At 34.8% G+C, this 26514-nt stretch overlaps 1 protein-coding gene across 2 annotated transcripts; it reads left to right on the top strand.

Annotated features, from left to right (window-relative positions):
- Window positions 1-1088: 1088 nt before the first annotated feature.
- Window positions 1089-3853, top strand: LOC127088099 (uncharacterized). Of its 2 annotated transcripts, XM_051029012.1 has the most exons (3): window positions 1089-1493; window positions 1605-2243; window positions 3108-3853. In XM_051029012.1, exons 1-3 carry the CDS (start codon window positions 1298-1300, stop codon window positions 3608-3610), a joined length of 1338 nt encoding a protein of 445 aa, XP_050884969.1. In that variant the 5' UTR covers window positions 1089-1297; the 3' UTR covers window positions 3611-3853. The 2 variants fall into 2 exon arrangements, with proteins under 2 accessions (XP_050884969.1, XP_050884968.1); XM_051029011.1 differs by having other exon boundaries at window positions 1091-2243.
- Window positions 3854-26514: the final 22661 nt, after the last annotated feature.

Below are 26514 nucleotides of genomic sequence, written 5' to 3'. Positions count from 1 at the left end.
ATCTGTGAATGTCCAATGCTAATACCTTCACCCTCGTATAATTGACTCCCTAACTCGAATTTGGTTGCAGTGACCATTTTTTTATTTATTTAAGAGTTTTATCAATATTTTCCATTTCTTTTTTGGAATAAATAAAGTTCAGTGGCGACTTTGTTTAACCATCTGTGAGCGTTCAATGCGCCCGTGGTCGTATTTTTAAAAATGCGACAATAGGGTCTGTGGAGGTGTCATGTCAAAATAGGGGGTGGCAGAATAAAATCTCCACTAATTTTCTAGAAGCGCTTGCAAATTGAAAGTTCAACAACTGAACCGCAATATATAAGTTTCGAAGTATGATGGTGCGTTTTATTTGAAAATCATAAAACTTCTTTAATAGCTTAATTTTATAAAGTTATCTTTTATTTAAGTGTTTTAAAAATAAAAAAATTAAAATAACTTTTAGAGATTTTTGTTTTACTTTATAGTTTTAGAAATTAGGAAGGAAAAAAAAACAAAAGAAATGGTAGCTTTTAATATAATGGAACTTTAAAATAATTTTTTAAAATAAAATAAATATTTGTTTTCATATTTTCTTTAAAATTGCTTTTGAAATTGATTACAAATAGTATTTAAAACTAAAAAGTAAAATTCATTAACAAAAACCATAAATCTCTTATTAATACTATTAAATATTTGATGATGAAAATTACAAGTTCAACATATTTTTTATATTTTAAATTTGAATCACGTTTATACTAGCAATTTTAAATGAGGTTTCCGTTTTCGCTAATAAACTGTCTTTTAATATTGTCACATATTTTTTTAAATGAACATATTCATACATAAAATAATAATTTAACATTTTTATAATTGATAATTTACTAACAATTACTATATATATAATAAAAATATTAATTAAATATACAGCAAAAAAATTTACATGTAAAAAATGCTTATAAAATAAACAAAGTCCTGGTAGTATATTTTATTTTTCTTTGACCATTAAAAGCTAAGCAAAAAAATATTAAATAATTATTCAACCCACAAGATATAAGACTACTATTATTAAATTTATTGATCAACCCACAACAAAAACGCTGTAAACTTTGTTGTATGCCACTTCATTTAATGTTTTCGGTAACGCATTTTTTATTAATTGCTCGCTTTTATTGAACCAGTCCTGAGTCATAGTCCACGCCCACCATCATCCTCATACTTCTATTTTTCTTTCTCTTCCTTTACCATCCCTTCTCCAAACCCAAAAACTCATCAAAAATTCAATATTCAGAACAAAAACAATTATCCAAGTTCAACCGAGATGTGGATACATATTGCAGTTATAGCCTCCACCGTCGGATGCGTTTCAACCATACTCTTGATTTTAATCTGTCGCCGTTGGTGTTACATAAGAAACCGTAGAGAATCTCCTGAGCAAGCAAATATAACCAGAATGGAAAGTTCTAGAACTAGAATTCATCATCACATGCCAAGTGTCCATCATCAAATAGATCAAGGTAATAAGAATAAAAGTAGCAATAACAATCATTCACTGTTTCGTTCAGGAAAAAGAACACCAACAGGTTTGTTCAGTTGGATTAACAATCCATCTATGGCCGTTGATGCAGTTGAAAACGGATGGTCGAGATTCGCTTTCACTAGCTATAAAAGTTACATGTCATCTCCGTCTAAAAGGTCTACACTGTTAGGATCGCGTGGGGCACCGGTAGGTGATTATAAATCCTCAGAAGCTGAGATTAGTTGGGAAGTTTCAAGTGAATCAGATGAGTTTATGCAGAAAGTTAGGTTAAATTCTGGAATGAAAAAATTGAATCAGATTATTCAAAATCAGAACGGTTATTCTAATTCTGTTGTGGATTCTGTTATTAGAACTGCTTTGCCGTTACCAGGTCCTGTTTTGGGAAATTGTGTTTTTCCGCAAGAATCTTATTTTGAAATTAGGATTTTGTATTCGTCGATTGGCGATGAGTTTGAATCAGTTCGGAAGAGTGTGGAAGGTGATAAGGCTATGCTTATTGCGAAAGGGAATTCGGAGGCGTTGGTTCATGTTACAAGTGGTAATAAGAATAGTAAAGTGAGTAGTGTTGATGAAATGAAGGTTGATGGTAGAGATGGTGGTGGGAAGAAGAGTGAATCGGTGATGTTTTCGTTGGGATTGACGGTTGGAGGACCTGTTGTTTTGAAAGTTCCTGGTAGTTATCCTGGTAGCATTGGTTTCAACTCAAATGGTTCTGTTTATCTTGATGGTAATTGATACTTAATTTGCATTTTGCTTATTGTTTTTCAAGTTCATGTTCATTCATGTTGTTGCATTTTTAGCAAATGTATTGATTTTGTTTAGATTAGTTTATTTGAACTCATCTATGACTATGGACATATATGTTATCTTTGTGAGACTTTTAAAGAGAGCTTATAGATACAGTTTGCACGGACATGGACCATGATTCCCTGCAGTCGGGAAACCACGCATTCACGCACAGTGCGATATAAGTTGTACGATTGAAATTAAATGTAGAGATTTAATATCCAGTAAATATATAAAAGTTATTTTGGGAGATCAATGGCTGAGATTTCCTTAAAGATTGCAGGGAATCCATTTCCATTTACGACATGTTCATAAGCTCTTTGTTTTCAGCTTATTCTATAAATTGTTTAGGATAGGTTATAAAAGCAATTCATAGCTTATATAAAATTTGGAAATAGTTTAAATTTATTTTATTTTAAAGAGTAGAGCTTAAGGGTCATTTCAATCTCTTTGGTCCTGATTTTGTAGTCTTGTGGATAGGATCTTCAACATCAAAGTTGAAACTGACAAATTTTCAAATTTGCATACACTTTTTGTTTCACTTCAAGACAAAATTTCATCTTAAACATCAACATTATGAATGGAACACATGACATGTTTCACAACCCACACTATAACCACATGGTTATGTCGTATACATCATAATTGTTTCATTAGTTTACTTTGTCTATTGATTTTCAAAAAAATAGAATAGACATATACTTATATAGAACCTACAAGGTACAAACATATTCATGCTTCTCAGATATTATAGTATTTGATATTGTTTTTTTGAGACATCTAAGGGAAAAATACTTGGTTACAGGAATGAAACTTGTTTTTGAATCTGAGAAAGCAGAGTGGATAGGAACCGATAAGGTGATCGGTTGTGGATTTGATCCAAGGCAGAAGAAAGTTTTCTTCACACTAGACTCGGAATTGATGCATGTAATCCACTGCCAGACAGAAGAATTCAGCACTCCATTGTATCCAACATTGGCTGCAAATATAGACATTATGGTATTGGTTAATTTTGGACAAAATGCATTTAAATATGCACCTGCCAATGCTCAAAGAACACCGAATCCATGTTTAGTATCACCGCTTGTAAATTCTCCTGCTGCAACCATAGGCTATGATGATAGCAGGGAACTGTTTTCCATGGGAAGGATTGATTCTCAGTGGCTTAATAGAACTACAAACAAAGGAAGTCATAACAATAACAATGTGAACAATAATTCAACCATGGATTTTGATCAAGAGTCTGAGGCTGATTTGTTTGAAATTGCCATAGATGGTTCTGGAAAATCTACAAATACAACATCATAGCTTACAACAAATTGTGCCAAGTGTATATTTGTATTTGTCTTGGTTCTGGCATTTAACAACTCCTCTGCATGTACAAATAGTACATTACTTTGCACAACACAATATTGTAGGAAATTTTGTTTGTATTTAGAGTTTCAGAGGTAGATTACAGGTCCCAAGATGAGAAATAAAAAATATTTGTATATTAGAATATTAACTTTACCTAAAACTTATACTATGACATGAGTTTTGACTTGGTGATAAGATTTTGACTTGTTCTTTGACAGATGTTTTGATTTTATCTAATGGTTCAATCAATTGCAACAGTGAGATTGAGAAAAGCAAGAACACCTAGCTCTTTATTTTATGTATGCATGTCAACATTTTCACAGTTACAGTATATTCATTTGACATATTTCTATGATCCATTTTCTGTTTAGAAGCTCAAGATTAGAAATGTTTGTTACAAACAATCTTTTCCATTTGGTCTCATTTTATGCTTATATTTGTTTGCACTTGTTTAAGAATAGGAAAGAGTTTCGGGACCAATATATCTTATTGTATACTGTAGTAAACACGTGATGATATTGATAAACTAGAAATTTCAAAGAAAAAATACACATTTACCTATCCGTGTAACTAGCATTCCTTTGAATAATATTAAAAGAAGAAACAGTATTTTTTAGTATATAAATGAAAAGAAGAAACAGTATTTTTTAGTATATAAATGAAAAGAAGAAACAGTTCTCTGCCGTGTGGGTGTGGGTCTATCATTGCGTGACGTGCATTCAATCTTATTATAAATAGGAAGACATCTGTATTACCACTTAACAAAATTTAATACATTCTTTTTCTCTTTTTCAAAATCTTAAATTTTCTCTCTCTTTTCTTTGCTCTCTAAACTTATCTTCTTTTTTTCAAATCTTTGTGCGATGGGATTTTCTTACAACCAATGTGTGGTTGAATCACTCAAATGAGGAGTGAAGAACAAGAATCTTGAATCAATCGAAAAAGCGATCGAATCTTGTTTTATCAAGATCGGTCTAACATCTGGTATCTAAAGCGCTGATTGTGATTCTTGGGAAGCATAGAACAATGACTTCTCATCTGAATGGACATTTCCCAGCAAATCTTCCCATCTTGAATGGAAATAATTATGATAATTTGTGTAAGCAGGTGAAGGTTGTCTTCTGCTGTCAAGATGTTTGATATCTTGTGAAGAATGGAGTAATGTCAATTGACGAGAATGCCACAAAATGAACAAAAGGAAGCACATAAAAATTTAAAGAAGAAAAATTAAAAAACTCTCTTTATAATCCATTAATGCGCTGATCCAGACAACTTTGAAAAAGTTGGTGATGTAGACTCATTGAATGAAGCATGTGACATCCTGGAGAAATCTTTTGGAGGTGCTGAAAAGGTGAAAATGTGAGGTTACAAACTCATAAAAGAACGTATGAGTTGCTTCAGATGGAAGAAAGTGAAAGTGTGGCTAATTTCTTCACAAAACTGGTGAGTGAAATCAAGATGTGTGGAGAAGTGTTGACATCAAGATTGATAGTTGTAAAGATATTGAGGTCTTTGCCTCCAAAATTCGATCATGTCGTAGTAGCCATAGAAGAATCGAAGGATTTGTCAAACATGACAAAAGAATAGCTTCAAGGGATGCTAGAATCTCATGAGCAAATAAATCCTGAAAGATGTACAAGCAAGATAAAAGGTGATGTAGCTCAGCAGGCACAATCAGTAAAAGAAAAGAAATGCAAAGAAAGTTAGAACGACAACAAAGGTAGAGGAGGGTATGAGTTACCAATAAGAAGGAAATTTGTCAAACCAGACACAATCCACAAACCAAAGCAATTACATAGGTGGAATTTGTCAGCATCAGACCCTCTATGAAGAACAAGGTGAAATTTTTAAATGACAATACCCTAGTTGCTAAAGGTATTTGTGATGTTCTGATTATGAGGAGAGATGGAAAATGATTAGTAATTTCCAATGTATTGTACATAATAGGCATGAAAAGCAATTTTCTCAACATATGGAAACTAATTGAGAAGAATTACAAATTGTGGATCGAAGATAACATAATAAGAGTACTCGACTCAGGTGGCAAGTTAATCTTGAAGGCACCAATGTCTCAAAACAGAACCTTCAAGATTGAACTTAATGTGATTGAGCGCAAGTGTCTGGCAACTGTAGCTAGTATGGATGACTGATTATGGCACTACAAACTTGACCATATTGATTTCAGAGATACCAACAATTTAAAGAGAAAGAACATGGTTTCAAGACTGCAAAAGATTCACATTCCAGATGAAGTATGTGAAGAATGTATGTAATCCAAGCAACACAAGAAGAGTTTCAACAAGGATGTAGGAATAAACTCTCAATCTATTCTTGAAGTGATATACTTAGATGTGTATGGTCATATCCAGGTAGATTCAATTAGAGGTAAGATATACTTTGTCACATCCATAGATGATTTCAGTAAAAAATTATGGACATACCTAATCAAGAAGAAAGTGATGTGCTTGAGGTGTTCACAAAATTTAAATCTATGGAGGAAAGACAAAGTGGTCAAAAACTCAAGACTCTAAGGACTAATGGTGGTGGAAAGTATGTTTCCACTGTTTTTGCTGCTCTATATGAAAAGGAATGGATTATGCATGAGGTGGCACCACTCTACACTCCAAATTAAAATGGAAATGTTGAGAGGAAGAATAAGACCATTATGAACATGGTGAGGAGTATACTAAGAGGCAAGAACTTTCCTAATAAGTTATGGGGTGAGGGTGTGTCAACTGCAACATACATCCTTAATAGATGTCCAACTAAGAAACTAAATGGCATTACACTAGAAAAATGTTGGTTTGGTGTTAAACCTATCTTAAGTCATTTGAAGGTGTTTGGATCTATAGTATATAAACATGTGCCTGATCAGCTGAGGAAGAAAATCGATGATAAGTCAAGTCTAAGGACCCTGATATGATACCATTCGAATGGAGGTTACAAACTGCATCATCTTATGAGAAAGCAAGTAGTGATCAACATGGATGTGATCATAAATGAGTTGGAGGAATGAGACTTGAATGATAACATAAAAAAGGATTCAGTAAGAATCATATGTGATGAACCAACTAGTGAAGATGATAGTGGAATTCGACCAAAATGAGGTGGATTTCGAGAGGGCACAAGCAAACCTCAAAGGACAAAAAACATGCCTGCAAGGTTGCACGAATGTGTGATCATATCAGATGATGTGGTAAATGATGAAGTTGAGTTAGTACAATATGCTTTCTATGAAAATATTGAGCCACTCAATCTAACTGAGACATTGAATGACTCGAAGTGGATGCAAGCCATAATGAAGGAACTGAAGTCCATAGAAGTCAACAAAACCTAGTCACTGGTTGAATTTCCACAAGATAAGAAGGTAATTGATGTGAAATGGGTTTAAAAAGTGAAGTTGAATCCAAAAGGAGAAGTAGCTAGACACAAAATAAGACTTATAGCCAAAGGATTTTTTAAGAGAGAAGGAATCAACTTTGATAAAGTTTTTGTACCAATTGCTAGGATCGAAATAGTCAGGTTAATTGTTGGCCTATAAAACATGAACAACTAATATATGTGTCATATGGATATGAAATTTGCATTATAAATGGTCCCTTAGATGAAGAAGTTTATGTAGTACAACCAACCGATTTTGGGAAGCAAGGCTAAGAAAGTAAGGTATACAGGTTACATAAAGCCATGTATGGACTGAAACAAGCTCCAAGAGCTTGGAATAGGAAGATAGATGGTTTTCTAAGGAAGAAGGAGTTTGTAAGATGAACAACTGAGCATGGTGTATATGTTAAAAGAAGCAAGAGTGAACTGCTCATACTTTGTCTCTATGTAGATGACCTGTTGATAACAAGAAGTTGCAAGAAGGAGATCGAACACTTAAAAAATGACTTGAGCAAGGAATTCAAAATGCGTGACCTGGGTAACATTTCATATTTACATGGTATTGAATTATACAAGAGTAATAGAGGCTTGATGATGCACCAAATAATATATGCAAGTGAGATACTCAAAATATTTTAGATGGAAATTGTAATGCAACTTTGATGCCAGCTGAACCAAGATTGCAACTGACAAAGGATCCAAACGAAGATGAGGTTGATCCAACTCAGTATAGAAGACTCATGGGATCATTAAGATACTTTTGTCACACAAGTCCTGATATAGAATACAATATAGATATGGTGAGTGGATTCATGCAAAGGCCAAAGGTATCCCATTTTGTAGTCACAAAAAGGATATATATTAAGGTATCTCAAAGGAACACTCAACTATGGCATTTTGTTTCCTGCAATAGATGAAGGAAAGAAATACAAACTAGTGGGATACACTTACTCAAGTTGGTGTGGTGATGCTGAGGATAGAAAATACACAGTGGTTATATGTTTATGCTAGGTAGGTACCAGTTGCTTGGAGCTCAAGAAAAGAGCTAGTTGTAGCATTGTCATCATGTGAGGCTGAGTACATAAATGTATCTCTTTATGCATGTTAAGCAACATGATGATGAGTATGGTCGAAGAGATTGTAGGGGGAAATCATGGAGCAATGATCATGAAAATCGATAACATGTCTGCTATCAATTTGGCCAAGAATCTGATTGCACATGGAAGAAGAAAATACATTGAGATGAGATTTCATTACCTTAGTGAGCAAGTAGAAAATGGGAAGCTGAACTCAGAACATTGTATAACTGAGAATCATATTGCAGATATTATGACAAAGGTTATGCATGTGGAATTGTTCAAGAGGTTGAGAACTATGTGAAGGAGAAAAGCGATCCAAAATGCAACAGAATTTAAAAATTTCTCCTTTAGTGATCCTTACGAATGGGCATGATCAGTGATAGAATCGTTACCTCTTATGACGATTGAAACCTTTGATGCAGATCTACGGAGCGATCACGAACGTTGAACGATGACAACACCTCTACTTAGTCAACACAAACGGATTCCTTCAATCTCAGTGCTAGCTGCTACGAATGAAGGCTTTGAGTGTGAGAGAGAGAAACGAAATTGCAACTGCATAAATGCTTCTGCACAAGGATTCTATTTATAGAACCACTTGTGTGGGCTGCAAGCTAAAAAAAGCCCACTTAAGTGTATGTGGCCCATATCTTATAATATGCCAAAATCACTTAAACGCGTGCTATCTTACCATATTTCGTATTCTACTTAAGTACATCATACCTTACGATGTTCTATAATTCACTTAAGTGCACCGTACCTTACGGTGTTCCTTAGTTACTCTATCTCTCATCAATCCGTCCTTTTGTGTGTGCCCCTGTAGGTTTTCGCGGCATTGACAATTATATTAAATCACGTATTTAACATAATAAACAGTGAGCGGTATCTAGCAACACATCACTGCTACCCAAGATACAAAAATGTCATGTGATCTGACAAATCCTTTTGTGATAATACTTATGTGTATAATTACCCTTTTGCCCTTATGTCTATATTGAACATAAGGCATAGACCGTGTCATCCTTGTCCAGTTCAATATTGGGCCCATAGACATTTATCCTGTTATGCAGGATGGGCAAATTCCATCTAGGTCACTCATGTCCCTTAGCATGCTTCGTGGAGTACCCATCAACTGTCTTTATGGTCATCTAGTTACAGACAACGTTTGATCAGCAATAAAGCACTCGACTTTACATCTAGGGTCCATAGTGATTTCAGGTCGAAGGGTGGTATACACCATTATCACCATGAGAATAACTTATGACACTTTGCAGAACATTCTATATAGTATTCTCATAGCGGGTCAATCCAGTATAAATATTACTCTTAATATTCATACATATGTTTAAGACTTGATAACTCCTTATCCATGATCCATGAGATGTGATCATCAGTTTATATACATAATAGTCTTAATGCTTTAATGTTATCCCACTTCACAATAAAGCTCGACTACGAATACTTTAAGAATAATGCCCTTATGTTTAATGTGATCTCATGATTAAGTCACACTTAATACATTAAACGGACTAGCTATTCTAGGGACTCTATTAAACAAACATAATAAAGAAAAAGCCTTTTATTATTAATAAATAATTCAATACAAGTACCAAAAGTATTGGTCTCTAGGGATTACACCAACACTATGATGAATGTAGATAGCTTAGACACAATGAATTAGGTGATGTGTTAAATATGTAATGCTTTGTGTTATGCATGTTTGTGAGATGCAATATTCGACGGAGTCGAAGTCGAATGTATTCGATAGTCTAGTGGTCGAATATAGTTTGTAATGGTTAGATTTACATGTATTCGACAGAGAGTCAAATATAGCTTTTAGTAGACATATGTGCATGTATTCGATAGAAAATCGAATACAACTAGTCGTAGTCGAAGTAACATGTATTCGACAAAATTGAATAATAACTAGTTAAAGTTAGTTTGTCGGTTTGAGATTGTGTGATGTTCAAGTAATCTCATTATAAATAGGGAGGTACCATGCATTTGTATGATAACACTTAACAAAATTCATTACATTCTTCTTCTCTTCTCCAAAACCCTAAATTCTCTCTCTCTCTCTCTCTCTCTCTCTCTCTCTCTCTCTCTCTCTCTCTCTCTCTCTCTCTCTCTCTCTCTCTCTCTCTCTCTCTCTCTCTCTCTAAAATTATCTCATTTTTTTCAAATCTTTGTGCGAGGGAATCATTTTTCCACCAATTTATAGTTGAATCACTCGAGTGAAGAGTGGAGAATAAGAACCGTGAATCAACCGAGAAAGCGATTAGATGTTATTCTATCAACATCGGTTCCAACAGTAAAGAGGGTGAGAAAAGAAAAACTCAAGAATTATTTTATGTGTTTTGTAATGAAATGTATGCATTCCTTATATAATAAAGTAAGTTTGAAAAAATATATATTTTAAACAACATGGAATTTATAATTTTTTCAATTAACACACAAACACACATTGTTTTTTATTAATGCAGAATTTATTTATTTATTCAAATTCATCTCCATATTAAAATATTGACATATTTCGACGGAAGACAATAAATCATAATTAAATCACTAATTTTAAGTATGATGCTATTTTTTGGTCAAAATGCTAGTCATATATTATTATATGGGCATGACTTATCACTACTTTGGGCCAATTTGCTTGGCCCAACCAATGAAGGCCTTATTTTATTAATTTAATTTGTTTTAAAAGAAATCTTACGTCGATTTCTCTATCCATAAAAATTGAAGCAGATAAATATTTTTTTCAATATTAATTTATAAATATTATTAACTTATTTACTTTAATACATAAATATAAATCAAATATTATTGCCACAAATTAAATTTATATAAAATAAATAAATAATTCATATTTTTACAATCTTCACTTACGTATCACTGTCCCTTATAATTTATAACAAGACATGCACGGGATAGTCGTGTATAATTTGGTGAGATTTATAATTAATATTATAATTTAAATAAATAAATTAATAGATATTATAGTAATGTATTATTTATCTATGATATGATGTTTCAAATTCAATCTTATAATGTCTAAAAATTCCATGTTATAATAAAAATTACATTACAATTACTCTCAACTATTTTAAATAAAAACATATAAATCATAAAATAGAAAAATTAGATTTATTTTAAATTTGTTATAACTCAGAAACATTGCATTAATAAATGTCTTTAGAAGTGAATTAAATTACATATAATAATAAAGACTTTTATATGAGCAATGAGACTAATTAATAATAAAAATATTATTAATAGCCAAACCACATATTTTAATTTATTAGCAAATTATTTAATATGAAAATAGATTTAATGAAAATAGAATATTGAGGTAGTGGGTTAGTTCACATGTTAATATAAGCAATAATAATAAAATAATAAAATTAATAATGATAATGGGTGGATGTTTTTAAGTGAGCTAATATAATTTATGTAAGGAAAATTAATTTATAATTTAAATAATGTTGAAGTGTAAGATGATGATTCAATTAATCTATATCACTGACATTTAAATTAAAAATACATATATAAGATTATGTTAATCATTACTGTCATAGTCTAATTTTTAACTCTAAGATCTCACATCTCATTTGCATCTTTTGCATACAAACAAGATAACATTTTGGTTCTTTCCTTTATTCATCTTTGAGTTTGCTTCTTGCAGGAATCACCAAACACCTCATTGATGTTTTGTTTTACCTTTAATGTTTATTTGATTCATTACTTGTCTAACCACTAATCAAATACCAAAAATATGTCTTGTTTCTATTAAGTCTATTATGCAAGGTAGGGCTCCTCAAATCAAGAGCATCTCAAAGTTTGGTGGCTTACTTCTCAAGGAAAGTCAAAGGTTCATGTGTTTATTTTCACGTCTTCTTCAAGAAGCAACTTCAAGCTTTGAGCTATTTAATCAAAAGGCAATCAAGGACACCTCATAGTGGGTTCATAATCACCCATATGCTTTGGAATGCAAGAAAAGTCCAAGTGTACAAGATTGTTCCAAATGGTTTGACCTAAAAGTCAATATTTTGAAGTCAAAGTTCCAAAGATCATAACTCCTTCAATTCTCAACATTTTTAATGCCCCTTTTTGCATATGATTCTTCTCAATATCCTATGCAACTTCTCTTCACATGACAAGAGCTAATTATGCTTGGAGGATCATCAAAAGTTTGAAGACATTATAGATCATTTGTGGACTTAGTGAAATTTGACCTATTTTCAAGTGACTTTTTGTCAACTTTCAAAGATCATAACTTCTTCAATTTTCAACATATGAAGCTGATTCTTTTTGCACAATGCCAGTGATGATACCCTCTACAAGTTTTCTTCAAAGTCCAATGTCAAATTTGGCTTGGAAGGCCATAGAATTCATTGGGACATTATAGGTCATTTCCATCTATGAAACACTCAAATTATGGAACCAGTATTTTATGTCAACTTCAACATACCATAACTTTGTGTTCAAACATCCAAATGTAACATTTCTTGACTCATTATAATACTGGCCATGATATTAACACATTTAAAAAAAGAATGAGATCAAAAAGCCTCTTGAGTAAGATGCCCCATTGAGTTGAACATGGTGACTTGAAACTGAAAAAATCACCATTGTCCGAAATTTGATCATGACTAAACTCAATTCCAAGCAAAATTAGCAAGTATTTTGGTCCTAAACATGTTTAATCAAACTTCCAGAAGCTAATTGACACTTAAAATGCATCATTTGACTGAGTTTTGAGGAGTTTCAAGTCACACTTTTCACACACTTGGATCAAATTCGTTTTGCACGAATTTTGCATCATTCCACGCGTATTTGGAACCAAACACATTGCCTATAAATAGAGGAAGCTATTGCCTTCATTTGCAAGCTTTGGAGATCCAAGAAACCCCTGCCGCAACTTGACATTTTTCCAGAAAATTCAACTATCGTGTTTAAAGTTTCAACCTATTTCAATCCATTTTCTTGATTCTATTAGCTTCATTGGCATCCTATGAAACTTTTGCAACAATTCCCAAGCTCTATGACCTTCTGAATTGCTCCAACCAGATCGAGCTTCATCAACTTCTGATCACTATCTAGACAAGGTAGTTCTGAGTATCATTTAAACTCAAACAAGTTACCACAATATAGTCATTCACTCTCTGATGTTTTCCCCTAACTTATCTGGTGTTGAATTGATTGTGTTCATCATTTAATTTTATTTTTTGTGGCTTGCTTGTTTCTGAAACTTCTTTGAAATTCCCTTTGATCAGTTCACATAAATGAATTTGAGGCATAAGATTGAATTCGGGATGAGAAGATGATCACAATGGTGGTGGTCTCGTGTCCTAAAGTTACCAAACGATGAAACTCTAGTGAGAGCTCACTGGAGAAGACAACAAGAGTATCTCTCAGGTGGTCTGAGTTTGGACCAGACACGTTGGCATTTTGAAATGTTTTGATTGGTCAAATTCAAACTGAATCTTGTATTATGATTGCAGCGTGTTTCATCGTGTTTCTCATCATTTGGAGTGTTGGATTGCCACATCAATTAATGAGGCGTGACCAACGCTTCTGGTTTTTTCTGATTTTAAATCTTTTTCTTTTATTATTTTAAATTTCTTTTTCTTTAAAAATTCGTAGTAATTTCATTTCTTATCTAAAAAATCTGAAAATAATTTATAAAATTCTCTTTTATTTTTCTTCATTTGATTTTTATTTTCCTATATTTTATTTCATTGATTTTCTATTTTTCATGAATTTTCTCTTTTCTCCTTTGTTTTAATTGGTTTAAAAATACTTTTCTGCATTTTTAAATTCTGAAAATTTTATTTTATGTTTCTCATTTTAAGTCCAACCTTCCATTATTTTCTTGGCCATTTATTTGGTGTTTTGAAGGACTTTGTGGATTTTTCTTTTATTTCCATTTTAAAAATCATTTAAAAATACCTTTTAGGCATTTTTATTTCATTTAATTGCACTTTAAATTTGTATGACCTTGTGGACTTCTGTTGGCCTTGGATCGTGATGATTTTGACTTCAAGTCTAATCAAACTCAATGGATCTTGGGTGTTAATGGAGTGAAAACCCTAATCCACCAAAATGGATGATTGATTTTGATGATGACTTGATCAAATTTGTGGTTCAATTTGGGTGTGGCTTCTCTTGTCTCCTTCTTCTTCATCCCCTTCTTTTCCCTTTGACCAGTTGGATGGATTATGTCCATCTTGTTCATGATGTATGGATTGGTACTTGATGAACTTTCATAATTTCAAATCTACTTTCTAAATGATCATGAATCATTTAAGGTACTTTGGATTGATGCATAAGTTTGTCATAAGTGTCATGAATTGTGGATTGAAGTAATGGACCATCGTCCTAGCTTTTGTGCTTGATCTTCTCCTTTCTTTTTATTTTCTTGTGTGACATAGCTTTAGGAGGATGATTTACATATCATTTCTCTAGCATGTATTAACACAAACATTATTATTGATCAATCTCAAATAGTTGTTACTTCTACATAAGTCCAATTATGATTGCTTTGTCCCAAAGGCAAAGAAATTTTTATAAGTGAGATTGTAAGTCTCCTATTCCTCATGGTATTGTGTGAGAATGTTGCTCCTTTTCCATTTGTGAGAGCTAGTGGCATACTTGTTGATTTTATCTAAGTTGGATCCCTTCTCATAAATGATGTATCAGTTCATATTTTCATGCTTGTGAGCGAATAGTTGAGTGTTCTCCAAAAAATGACCTAAACATCTTTCCATCTTCATTAACATATTTCATTAACACTTTACTTGTATTAACTTTTACTTCAAAGTCATTTACTTCATGTATTTATTTTATGCCATTTACTTTATGCTTTACATTTAGCATCCCATATCATATTATTTATGGTTTTATCATTTATTTTTCTTGTCCATTATGTACTTTATACATATCATTATAAATAAGACATTAATAAGAAAAAACCTAAAAAGAAATTTGTTTCTCCTAACTCATGGACTTGTGGTTACTATACTTGGCGTCATGGTGGAGTTATGGACTTAGAATTAGGATCTTGACCTTTGCTTTGGGACTTGTTCTTTGAGACTTTGGCCTCCATCCGATACCTTTGACTTTGGACTTCTTTATGAATACTTGACTTGGTTACTTTGGTTTTCATCTGATGCATGAGTTATTATTTGCTTGCTTTTGAGGTTTAATCCAAAGGAGGGAATTCTTGCTTGACTTATGTCATAAAGCTTGATATCTCTTTGTTAGATCTTTCTTCTTTAGCTTTTACTTTACTGCTTTAGGATTGTCTCTTCTTCTCCTCCCCTTCTTTAATTTTCAAAATCTCCTCTCCTTTTAAAAAAAAACCTTCTTGCTTTCTAACTTGAACCACTTTCTCAATAAACCTTGACTTTGGTTAAGTGATTTTCAAAACCTTTTTCTTAATAAATGCCAATCCATCTTAAGCATACTTAGACCAATTTCAAAAGACTAAAAATGCCTAACTCATTCAAACCATTTTGTGCCCTTGTACATTTTTCCTTTTAAACTTTTTCTCAAGGCATTAGACACGAGTCGTTTCTATAGTTGAGTTATAATTCTCCTATCTCCACAATATTGCTGATAATTCTTTTCCATTTGTGGGAGCTAGTGGCATACTTGTTGATCCTTATCCAAGTTGGAGCCCTTACCATGATGATGCAAAGTTCTCATACTTGTGGATGATTAGTTGAGTATTATCCTTAAAATTATAAAATATTTTTTTTCCATAAAAATGAATCAAAACAAACATCTTTGTTATTTTAACCATAAACTACGAGGTTTTGATCCTCCATTGCACTTTGTTGGTACGTAGGCATGAGACTTTAAAAGTCTTGGTAAACACCAAGTCATAATAAAAATGCTTCTTTTCCCATCCCTCCAATCTTTTAACAAACAACACCCCCTTTTCAAGCTAAAATATGCATAATTTCAAAGAGGTTCCCATGGAGTACCATGGATGTTTAGGGTGCTAATACCTTCCCTTTGCATAACTAACCCCCGGACCCTTGTTCTTTTTTATTAGTTTTATTTTAAAACTTCCTTGAGTTTTGTTCGTACTTTTTCCTTTTTCTTTTGGAAACAATAAAAGTGTGATGGTGACTCTTACTTTGCGAGTTAAATTAATCGATAACTTAATCTAAAAACTTTTACCGCTACAAAAATGGGGCGACTCTGCTGAGGAGTAATCCCTAGTGGGTTAAGCTCATCTTTATTTTTGTGTGTATATATTATGTTTGTTGTTATTTGTTATTGTTTGTTCTGTCTGGTGCTTGATGATCTCTGTGTGGTGCGATAAGTCATATACCCAAACTTGAGAGCTCTTATGATAAGAGGGTGGTATAGTCATGTTTGGCTTATGTGGAGTTAATCCCTAATAAGTTGACTTGAGATCCCCCACTCAATGGAGGCCCCTTTGGGAGTACTGATGTCACACGAGTAGTCGTAGTTGGCATTACTTTTTCCGACCTGGGAGCCTGAGAATATGAGGACCTTAGAACCCTTAACCCATATTGACCTTTTGAAACGTAGTGCGGTGGCTATTCAGGTGTAGACTTGAATTAGTTATTATGCGATACTACACTCAGACGAGTTTCTCTTGAGAATATTATTGGTTGACGAGTAGTCGCATAAACCGATAATATCCAAAATATGGAATTACGACTCTGAGAATTTTTTAGAACCTTGTTCTATAGGTGATTATACCCTTAGTACATACATTGCGGGTTGGTTCTTACCCTTGGCCCCATGCTCGTGACTCCGAACCTTTGGACCTTGCTTGCGTGCTTTGTGTGACCTTGTTTGTGATTATTGCATCATGCACTCATGGCATTCATAAGAATTTTACACAATTTTCAAGGAACTTAGAGGCTCTTGTTGCAAACATCGTAGATATTTTGATCATGGATATTGAAAAAAGGAATACTCGGAAATGCAGTTTCAGATGTTCCAATCTCATGGAATTAAGGAAGCTAGCATCTTTCGTGGACGATCCTAAGGGTTTCAAAAACCGTTTTGGAAGGCTCTTATTTGTATTATCTACCGATGTTGAGGATGGTCTTATCTGTACTTTGATTCTGTTCTATGATCCTATTTACTAGTGTTTCATTTTCCCGGATTATCAGTTGTTGCCTACCATGGAGAAGTACGCTCATCTTTTGGGTATACCCATTTTTGATAGAGTTCCTTTTAGTGGGGTGGAAGGAATTCTTGAATCTAGGGTTATTGACGAAGCCATTCATCTGAAGAAGTTGGACATAGATTTCAATCTCACTATCAAAGAAGGTAACAGAGGGTTGACTTCGAAGTTTCTATTGGAAAAAGCCTTTTCTTTTACCAATGCTAATAACATAGTGGCCTTTGAAACTATTCTTGCCTTACTCATCTATGGTTTGGGTTTGTTTCCTAACATTGACAATTTCGTTGATGTTAATGCTATGAGGATCTTCTTGATTAAGAATTTGGTTCCAAATCTGCTCGGCGATACTTATTTCTCCATTCATCTTATGACTTCTAAAGGAGGAGGAACTATAGTTTGTTGTGCGCCTTTACTATACAAGTGGTTTATTTCGCCTTGCCGCAGTCTCCTGTCTTCCAAGAAAACAAGGATTGTTTGAGGTGGTCTCAAAGACTTATGTCTCTCACCAATGATGACATTACTTGGTACTCTTATGTTTATGACAACGTCGAGATCACTGATACTTGTGGGAGTTCTATAATGTGCCTTTTCTTGGTACACGAGAAGGAATCAACTATAATCCAACTTTGACAAGACGTCAACTTGGGTTCACTGTGAAGGACAAACCTAATAACACTTTGTTAAAAGGTTTATTTTTCCAAGAAGGGAAAGACACTCAAGGGTTGAAAAGCTAGGATATCAAGATTTGGTAGACTTGTTTGAGCACAAGGGTTAACTTTAGGTCATCTCCAGCAGCGGTCAAGAGCACAGTGGATATCAAGATTTGGTAAAGGGATTACGGATCATTTGTATTCAATGTAACCCTTTTCCATGTAAATTACCATTTTCAACTTTGTAAAATCTATGGAGTCCTGTCATTTACAGACTACCATTCTATTAAATAAAGTTGAGCTTTTATCCAATTGATTATGCTCTTATTTACTTCAGCCAATAGTTTTAAATTTTATTATGATCATTTTGAAATTAAAATTTTAAATCAAAATCAAGTTTTCTTTAATATATAAAAGTAAGAATTTTTCCAAAGCAAATAAAAGGAATATCAACAGCATTCCAGTAAAAAGCAAGTCCTTAAGTGTGAAGCATCTGTGGTCCCCCAAGCAGTTAACTCTTCGGGTATCCCTATATGTTTGTGTTGATTCAGTTCCTCGGAGGAATGTTTGATCCCCGGTGGAGCTTATTTCTTTATCCCTAGCTGAGTTGGTTGATTCAGATACTTTGTGGCATGTTCTTGTCCCCGACAGAGTTTCGGCCTTTCCCGCTGGAGTTCGTATTTTCCTCAGCGGGTGGATCGACATCAGGATGTTTGATTTTCCCCAGTAGGTCGCTTTGGTGTCCCCACCAATCTCCATTTACCTTTGCTCCCAGTCAGAGTTTCCCCCTGGTTTCTGAGCAGCTTTTGATTTGTTTCTCTGTAGGGTTGTCTCCCATTTTTTTTTATGGTGTTGACCTAAAATTCCCCACAGATTGGATGTTCCGTCCTCAGCAGATCTTCTCTATCCTCAGCTAGGATTGATCCCTTTGGGATGTTGATCTCTCTGTTCTCCGGCTGTTTTCTCCATTTTTGTGTGGATTGACCGAGGATTGTACCGGTGGTTCAAATTCTTTGCGACACCTCTGTATCCTTTGCGTTCGTTTTGTCAGCATAATCATCATATACATATACATATAACATTCATATAATCTCATGATTTGCATATTCTGCATCTTCATATTTGATTTGTTTGAGATTCTCATTCTCTGTTATGGCGGTACTTTATCCCCATACCAAATCTGGTGTCTGTCCTCTTTCAATTGTAGAGTGTCAGCCCCTTAAGCAGAAAGACTTTAACCTGTCTCTGTTTCTCCACTGAGTTTGTTTCCTCGTGGGTGGCTATTATTTCAGTTTTCTCTCCAGTAGATTTTCTGGATGGAATTACTCCCCTTGAGTTATGTCCTTATTAGGTTGAGTCTTGATTGGCCGTTTTCTTTCTAGCTCTTACCTAGATAGATATTTTGGTCCCCTAAGAGTCTATTACCCAGTAACTGGTAATATTCTTCTTAGTTTGCAGTTTGTTACTTCTTGTCCAATACCCGGCAATAGTACCATTTTTCACCCCTCAGTAGAATCCCCAGCGGATCTATTCCCCAGAAAGTATATCCTTGATATGTTCACTTTAACTAGTGACAGATATCTTTCCTTCCCCGTAGGAGTCTATCCTTGATATGTTCACTCTAACCAGTGACGGATATTATCATCTTTTGGTATTCTACCCAGTAAAAAGGTAGTTGTAATCCCTATTTTTGTTCCTCAGAGAGTTAATCCTTGATATGTTCATCTTAATCGATGACAGGCTTTCTTCTCCTTGTTGGTTTTCTACCCAGTAACCGGTAGTTGTAAATCCTACTTTTTCCTGTGCAGAGTCTATCCTTGATATGTTCACTTTAACTAGTGATGGATTTTCTCTTCTTTGGTATTCTATCCAGTAACTGATAGATGTAATCCCTATTTTTGCTCCCCTTTTCAGAGTTTATCCATGATATGTTCATCCTAACCAATGACGGATACTCTCACCCTTGGCCTTCTACCCAGTAACCGGTAGTTGAAAATCCTACTTTGTCCCATCGCAGAGATAATCCTTGATATGTTCATCCTAACCGGTGATGGATTTTCCCTCCGACGGTTTTCTATCTAGTTTTCGATAGATGTAATTCCTCCCTTTTTGTTCAGTTGGTATATCCTTGATATGTTCATCCTAACCGATGATGGGTATCCTCAGTGACATTTCCAGGCAAGATAATCCTTGATATGTTCATCTTAACCGGTGACGGATTTTCTCCCCTGTCGAGTTTATCCTTGATATGTTCATCTTAACCGATGACGGATACTCTCACCCTTGGTCTTCTGCCCAGTAACTGGTAGTTGTAAATCCTACTTTCTACAGTTTTCCCCAGCAAGGTTATTCTTACGCAGTAACCGGTAACGAATACTCCCTCCTGGAATTTCCTCAGCGAAATCCTTGATATGTTCATCTTAACCGATGACGGATGATCTCTCTGTCAGATCTTTATTATCTCCTTACCCAGTAACAGGTAGTAGATAATGTAGCGGTGTATTCGTCACTTTATGATTTATTGATTAAATCAAAAGCAAAGCATACAAAGAATCGAGTCGCCACCGCACTTTTATTTATTCAAAGGAATGGCTAAAAAGCGAACAAAAGCCTAAGAAGTTTTACACATAGAAAACTAATGAAAAAATCAGAGATCTGGGTAAGGGGTTAATTACGCAATGGGAAGGTGTTAGGCACCCAAAACGTCCTAGGTACTCCTAGGGAGCCTCTTTTCACAACTTGTTGTACGAAATGTTATTTGTTTACGAAATATTTATTGTGCAAACATGATTGAAGGGATGAGAAAAGAATATACAAGTTATTATTTTTGTGTTTGAACGGATGAACCCGTTGTCTACGTACCTTTCCATGGAAGGTAAGGATCAAAACGCCGTAGTTCGGCTAAAAGATTTCCAAAAGTATGGGTGAATTCATTTTAAAACAAAAGCCCTAAGGTCTTTCGTTATCCACGGGAGAAAACTCAACCTATACAAACAACAAGTCCACCATGTGAGAAAAGCTTCAACCTGCTAGTGAGGAAGTCTTACAATTCAATCACTAAGGACAAAAGGTGAGATTAACATCAACCAACTAGGATAAATCAAACCTATGGCTAATGTATGAAAACTTATCAAGAATGGACAAAGCCACAAAACAATTGAGTGAGTGAAATTAACCAATTAGGATTTATTCACAAAAGGTGGTCAAAGTGTGATTAGAATTCAATTCAAAAGAAGTATTATGAAAATGAAGTTTGAAAAATCAGAGGCTTAAGGCCTAAGTTTCTAATTTTGAAAAGAAATGAAAATGTTTGCACAATAGTTTTCTTGTTTTGGGTTAACATGCAAATGGAGGTTTAAAGAAACAAAAGGTGGGAGGGTGAGGAAGTAAAACTTCTTAGATGTTCACCTCTTGAGATCATATGTAGATGATTCAAGTGATTCCTTTGGAATAGGCAACAATGCAAATAACAGATGGACAAAGTAAATGGATACCAGATGCCAATCAATGGACTTATTCGAATCTCACAAAACTAAATGGATACCGGATGCCAATCAGTGGACTTATACCAATCTCACAAAACAAAATGGATACCGGATGCCAATCAATGGACTTATACCAATCTCCTAAAACAAAGAGAAACATGGATACCAGATGCCAATCAATGGACTTACACTAGTCTCACAAAACAAACAAAACAAGGATACCAGATGCCAATCAATGGACTTATACTAGTCTCCTACCATATCACAGGAAACAACTGCCAATTAATGGACTTATGCTTGCTCCTCCATGGACAAAACAAAATGTTACAAAGCAATGAACAATTGATCATGAAATGATATACAAGTAATGATGATAAATACACAAAGGCACACTCAAGCAAATATGCACAGATGAATCAAGTAAGCAGACAAACAAGTCAATTAGCACACACTATATACAATCAATTAGGCTCAAGCAAGGTTAGGCTTTACAGCTAACTGGAATGGGGTATTTTGAGCTCTTAACCCTAACATTGAGAGTTAGGGTGAAGCAGATGAAATGGAGATGAGGGGTGTGCCTCATAGCTCTTATCCCTGGTCAGGGAGAGCTTTGATCAATGGAAAGTGTGGGAGTTCAGAAAGTTGGAACTCTTCTCCACAAATGATTGACTCTATAAGATCTTGGATTATTATTCACCATGCATCAACACATGGTGTGAGCAAGGTGAATGACACACTGAGTAGCAGGAGATGGATTACACATCTCTTTTATCTGCCAATTGCCTCATAAGAGGACTTTTCCTGCTTGGCACAAAGTTAAACAAGCACAAACATTGCCTCTTAAGGAGGGCTTCAGACAGGTGCCTACCAATAACAGTAGGTCTTCCAGACTACATGAAGATTAGGGATTATACCTAAGTGGTTAAGCAACCAAGCAAAGCAAAGTTCAAAAAGAACTTAAAGCAACTTAGGTACCTGTGGAAACAACTAAACAAATCAGTACAATACTCAGACAAACAGACAACAGTCAATAAGCAACAGACAATCCCAATGTACAAAATGTGTAAGCCATAAGGCAAACTCAAATGAGTTAGCATCAACCTACAAAACACACAATGTTAGTAATCAAAAACAAACATCAACAGTCATATGATGAAGCATCATCAACTATGGAACTTGGATGTTCAACCTGAAATCAAAACTCACATGTAAGCAACAAACCACTAGGTCAAAGCCTAGGGTCAAAGATGGAGAAAAAAATTTAAAACAGGAGCTGAAATTCAACACAAAGTAACTTCAACCACATATTGACATATCCTAAAAAGGCTCACATCAAAATCATCCACCAAATGCATTTCATGATCAAATGAAGTCCAAGGCAATTTCAAAACTCATATGTGATCAACATGAATGAAAAATTCAAATCAAAACAGAAATGATTCAAATAAATCTGGAAAGTTTCATGCACATTCAAGACATCTAACATGATCCACATACAAAAAATCAGAAGCATTGGAGATCATTTGGCATGGAAATCACATGGCACAAGTTGAACATTCAAAGGTGTGACACAAATTGTCACACCAAGTTAGCACAAGCATAAAACAGAAATGGTAATTGAGAAAAATGTCAAACCAAAACCAAAATGTCCAGCAATGTGTCTAGAAATAGCATGCAAAATTTCACATTCATTGGATAAGAAACAAGCATTTCACAATGAGATAAACAAGGCAAGGTCACACATGCATATGTATCCAATCTTCCTAGCACAAAATATTTTTCCAGCCAAGCACAACTTGCAAACTCATGCTCATAAAAAACTAGACAGGATAAGGAGCATCATGCAAAAAATTGGAGTGAAATTGATGCATTTTTCTATTTTATATGATTTTTCTAAGTTAAGGAAAAAATTAAAAAATGGAAATGGACATAGCATGTGAAAATAGGAGGGAAAGGAGAAAAATGATGAAGCATTTGAAAATATCCCCTCGCTGGGAATCGAAGCCAGTGCATATTTGAATTCTGAGCGCGCGCTACAAAAACGACACCGTTTTCCTATAAAACCCTAGTGTGCGCTGAGTTCGTAGCTAATGAGGCATTTCGTAGCAAATCCGTGGCAAACTCGTAGCAGGTTCTGGAAACGCATGAAGTTCAAAGGTTGAAGATGAAGATCATGATGATCTTCATGTGAATTTCCAGAAAATTCAAAAAGTGTCCAGAAATCACAAACAAGCACAGCATTCGAATCATCATCACATGCACATCAAAGATCCATAAACAAAACATGCAAAAACACCATAACAAGTGCAGATCGAAGAAAATTAAAATCAACATCAAACTTTCAATCATGCATATCTAGCTCAAAACAGCACCAAATCACACGATTCAAAGCTCAGATTCATCAGGACACCAAGATCTACATCAACATAGCAATGGATTTTAAAACTAAGAGATGCGAATTATGACCTCTTGAAGAGCAGCAACCTGGAATCGCGTGATACAAGGCTTGTAATGGCTCAAAGTTCCTCTATGATGCTTAATGAAGTGACTGATGATGAATTTGAAGCTCCAGCATACACGAATTCAGCTCAATTTGCAAAATCCATGGAACCTTCAAGCTTCGAGTATGGCTCAATATGGCACCAATTGCTCCAATTCCACGTCCAATTCCACTCAAAAATGCTTCAGGATCACGAATCAATCAGTAGAAATGGTTCTTGTGTGAAGAATTGCAAAATATTTTTGAGAGAAAAAATTGATTGATTCTAAGATTCAGATCTGAAAATTGTAGTTAATGATGAAAACAGTTATGTTTAACAATATATAGGTCCTGCTAATGATTCTGAAATAAAGTTTAAGCCAAATGCAAATGAGATTAGCAACTTATGAGGTGTATGTACAAAAATGGTTTTTCACCTCATGCACTTCATGCATGCGTGAACAGTGCACAATGCTGATCCAAAACCTCTTAAATAAGGCCCATGCAAGCTTTTGAATTGGTTTTGTATGCATACAATCATCCAAAATGGTTTTATGAAATTTCCTTCTAAAATATTCATGAGTGAGCACATGATTATGCAAGTGGAATTCAAGCCATGCAATGGATGTTTTGGAAAGCACATGTTATGATGAACAAAATGCAAAAAGAACCACTCATTTTGGAGCTTTGGTTGAAAAGTTAGGCCCATTTGAATTTTCAAGCACACTTTGCCATGATTGGATCATATCTCCTCAACCATACATTAGAAATTCATGAACGCGGACTTTTTGGAAATGGGAGAGAAAGATCTACAACTTTCATGTTCAACAAAATTTCATTTGAAGCTTTCTTGATGATGTAAGATTGAGTTGAAGTTGGTCCAAAACCTTTCCATTTTTGGAAATTTCAAATTATAAGTCACTTGCTATTTTTGGAAATTCTTGACCTGACTTCAAATTCTTCAATGTGAGTGTTTGAAATGTCAAATGAGACTTGTTTGAACATGAATGAAGTATTTCTAATCACTTCCCACCTCCAAATCCACAGTTGACTTTGCAGTTGACTTTCTAGGTCTTCAGATGATATGAGAATGTTCTAATGAAATTCAAGCCTCTACCACTTGGGATTTTGCTTCAAAATGACATCATAGCTCATATGAACTCTTGTGAATGATTATGGGGCCCAAATCTCAAGAATGACCACCATCTATTGCTCAATGAATGCCTTTAATGCCTTCACCTGTTAATGCTTCATCTGCAAGACAAAGGTTAGATGACATATTTTTGTACTTTTGGTTAGTGATAAAAAGAAAAGCAATGATATACAAATGCAAACATGCTTGGTGATCAAGAATCACTCTCAAAAAGATGACCCACCCACAGGGAAGGAAACAAGGTGTCCAATGATCCTTGAGGCAATGCAATGTTATGATATGATGCCATGAGGGATCTTAGGGACAAAATTGGGGTCTTACAGATGCCCCTATTTAAGGTCATTCTAGCCGGAGAAGTGAAGGTTAAAGTCTTCCTCTCGACGCGGTAGAATGGGCTTAAATAACAGTAATGAGACAAATTTTGGTCCATAAGAGACCTCATGATGCAAATGGGTGCATGCAAAAGAAACAACCTCTGTGGGGAATACTGGTCCACAAAGAAAGACGATCCATCGGAGTAATACACTCACCAGGAACAAAGACTCTAACAAGACTCTCATGGGGATAAGAAAAAGAAAAAGAATGCGTGAGCAGGACACGACTCTGAATTAGGGGAAACTGACGCGGCGCGAACAGGACACGACTGGACTAGAGACCTCACTGGGGAGTAGAGGACTCAAACTGGGGGAAAGAAAAAGAAATTTCCAAAGGGAATAAACCCATTGGAAAGACTCAAGCTGACTCAAACTATCCACGAAGGATACTTCGGATAAAAATCCGGACTCGGACTGGGGAAAAAGACTCACACAGAATCTCCCTGCCGGGGAAAACTGTATATATTGGAAAAACGCCAATACAGCAAAAGGGCAAAATCACAATGGAAATTCCACTGGGGAATGTCTAACAAAAGAGACTCTCCTGGAGAAAATCTGCAAGATGAGGTGTTACCGGTTACTGGGTAACAAACTCAAAGAGACATGTGATCTAAACACCGGCTACTGGGTGAAAGAACAACAAGCTCAGGAAGAATGAATATCTAAGACCGGTATAAGGGTGAGAGATATCAATCAACCAAACATCTGAGAAAGACCTGAAAAAGGTACATCAACTCAGAAAAGTCTGACTCCACAGGGGACCAAGGTCATAATAGGGAGCAAAAAGGAAGGAACACCAAGGATACCGGTTACTAGGTATATAATAGGTGACCGACCAAAGCATGAATTGGTATATGTGCCAAAACACTTATCAGCCGAAAGGAGGGCTTGAAAAAGCAAATCGACTTACCGGATGGATATTCGACTCCGCAACGGGAAAACGAATCTTACTCAGCTGGGGAAAAAAACCCAAAGAGCGCGTGAGATAGAATATCCATTACCGTCAGAACGTGGATAATATACTCGCATGAGATATATTATCTATTACCGTCAGAACGTAGATAGTATACTCGCATGGAA

The sequence above is a fragment of the Lathyrus oleraceus genome, chromosome 5, assembly GCF_024323335.1.
Source record: "Lathyrus oleraceus cultivar Zhongwan6 chromosome 5, CAAS_Psat_ZW6_1.0, whole genome shotgun sequence".
NCBI lineage: Eukaryota > Viridiplantae > Streptophyta > Magnoliopsida > Fabales > Fabaceae > Lathyrus > Lathyrus oleraceus.
Note: the sequence above shows the minus strand (reverse complement) of the source record. Positions and strands in the feature narration are given on the sequence as shown.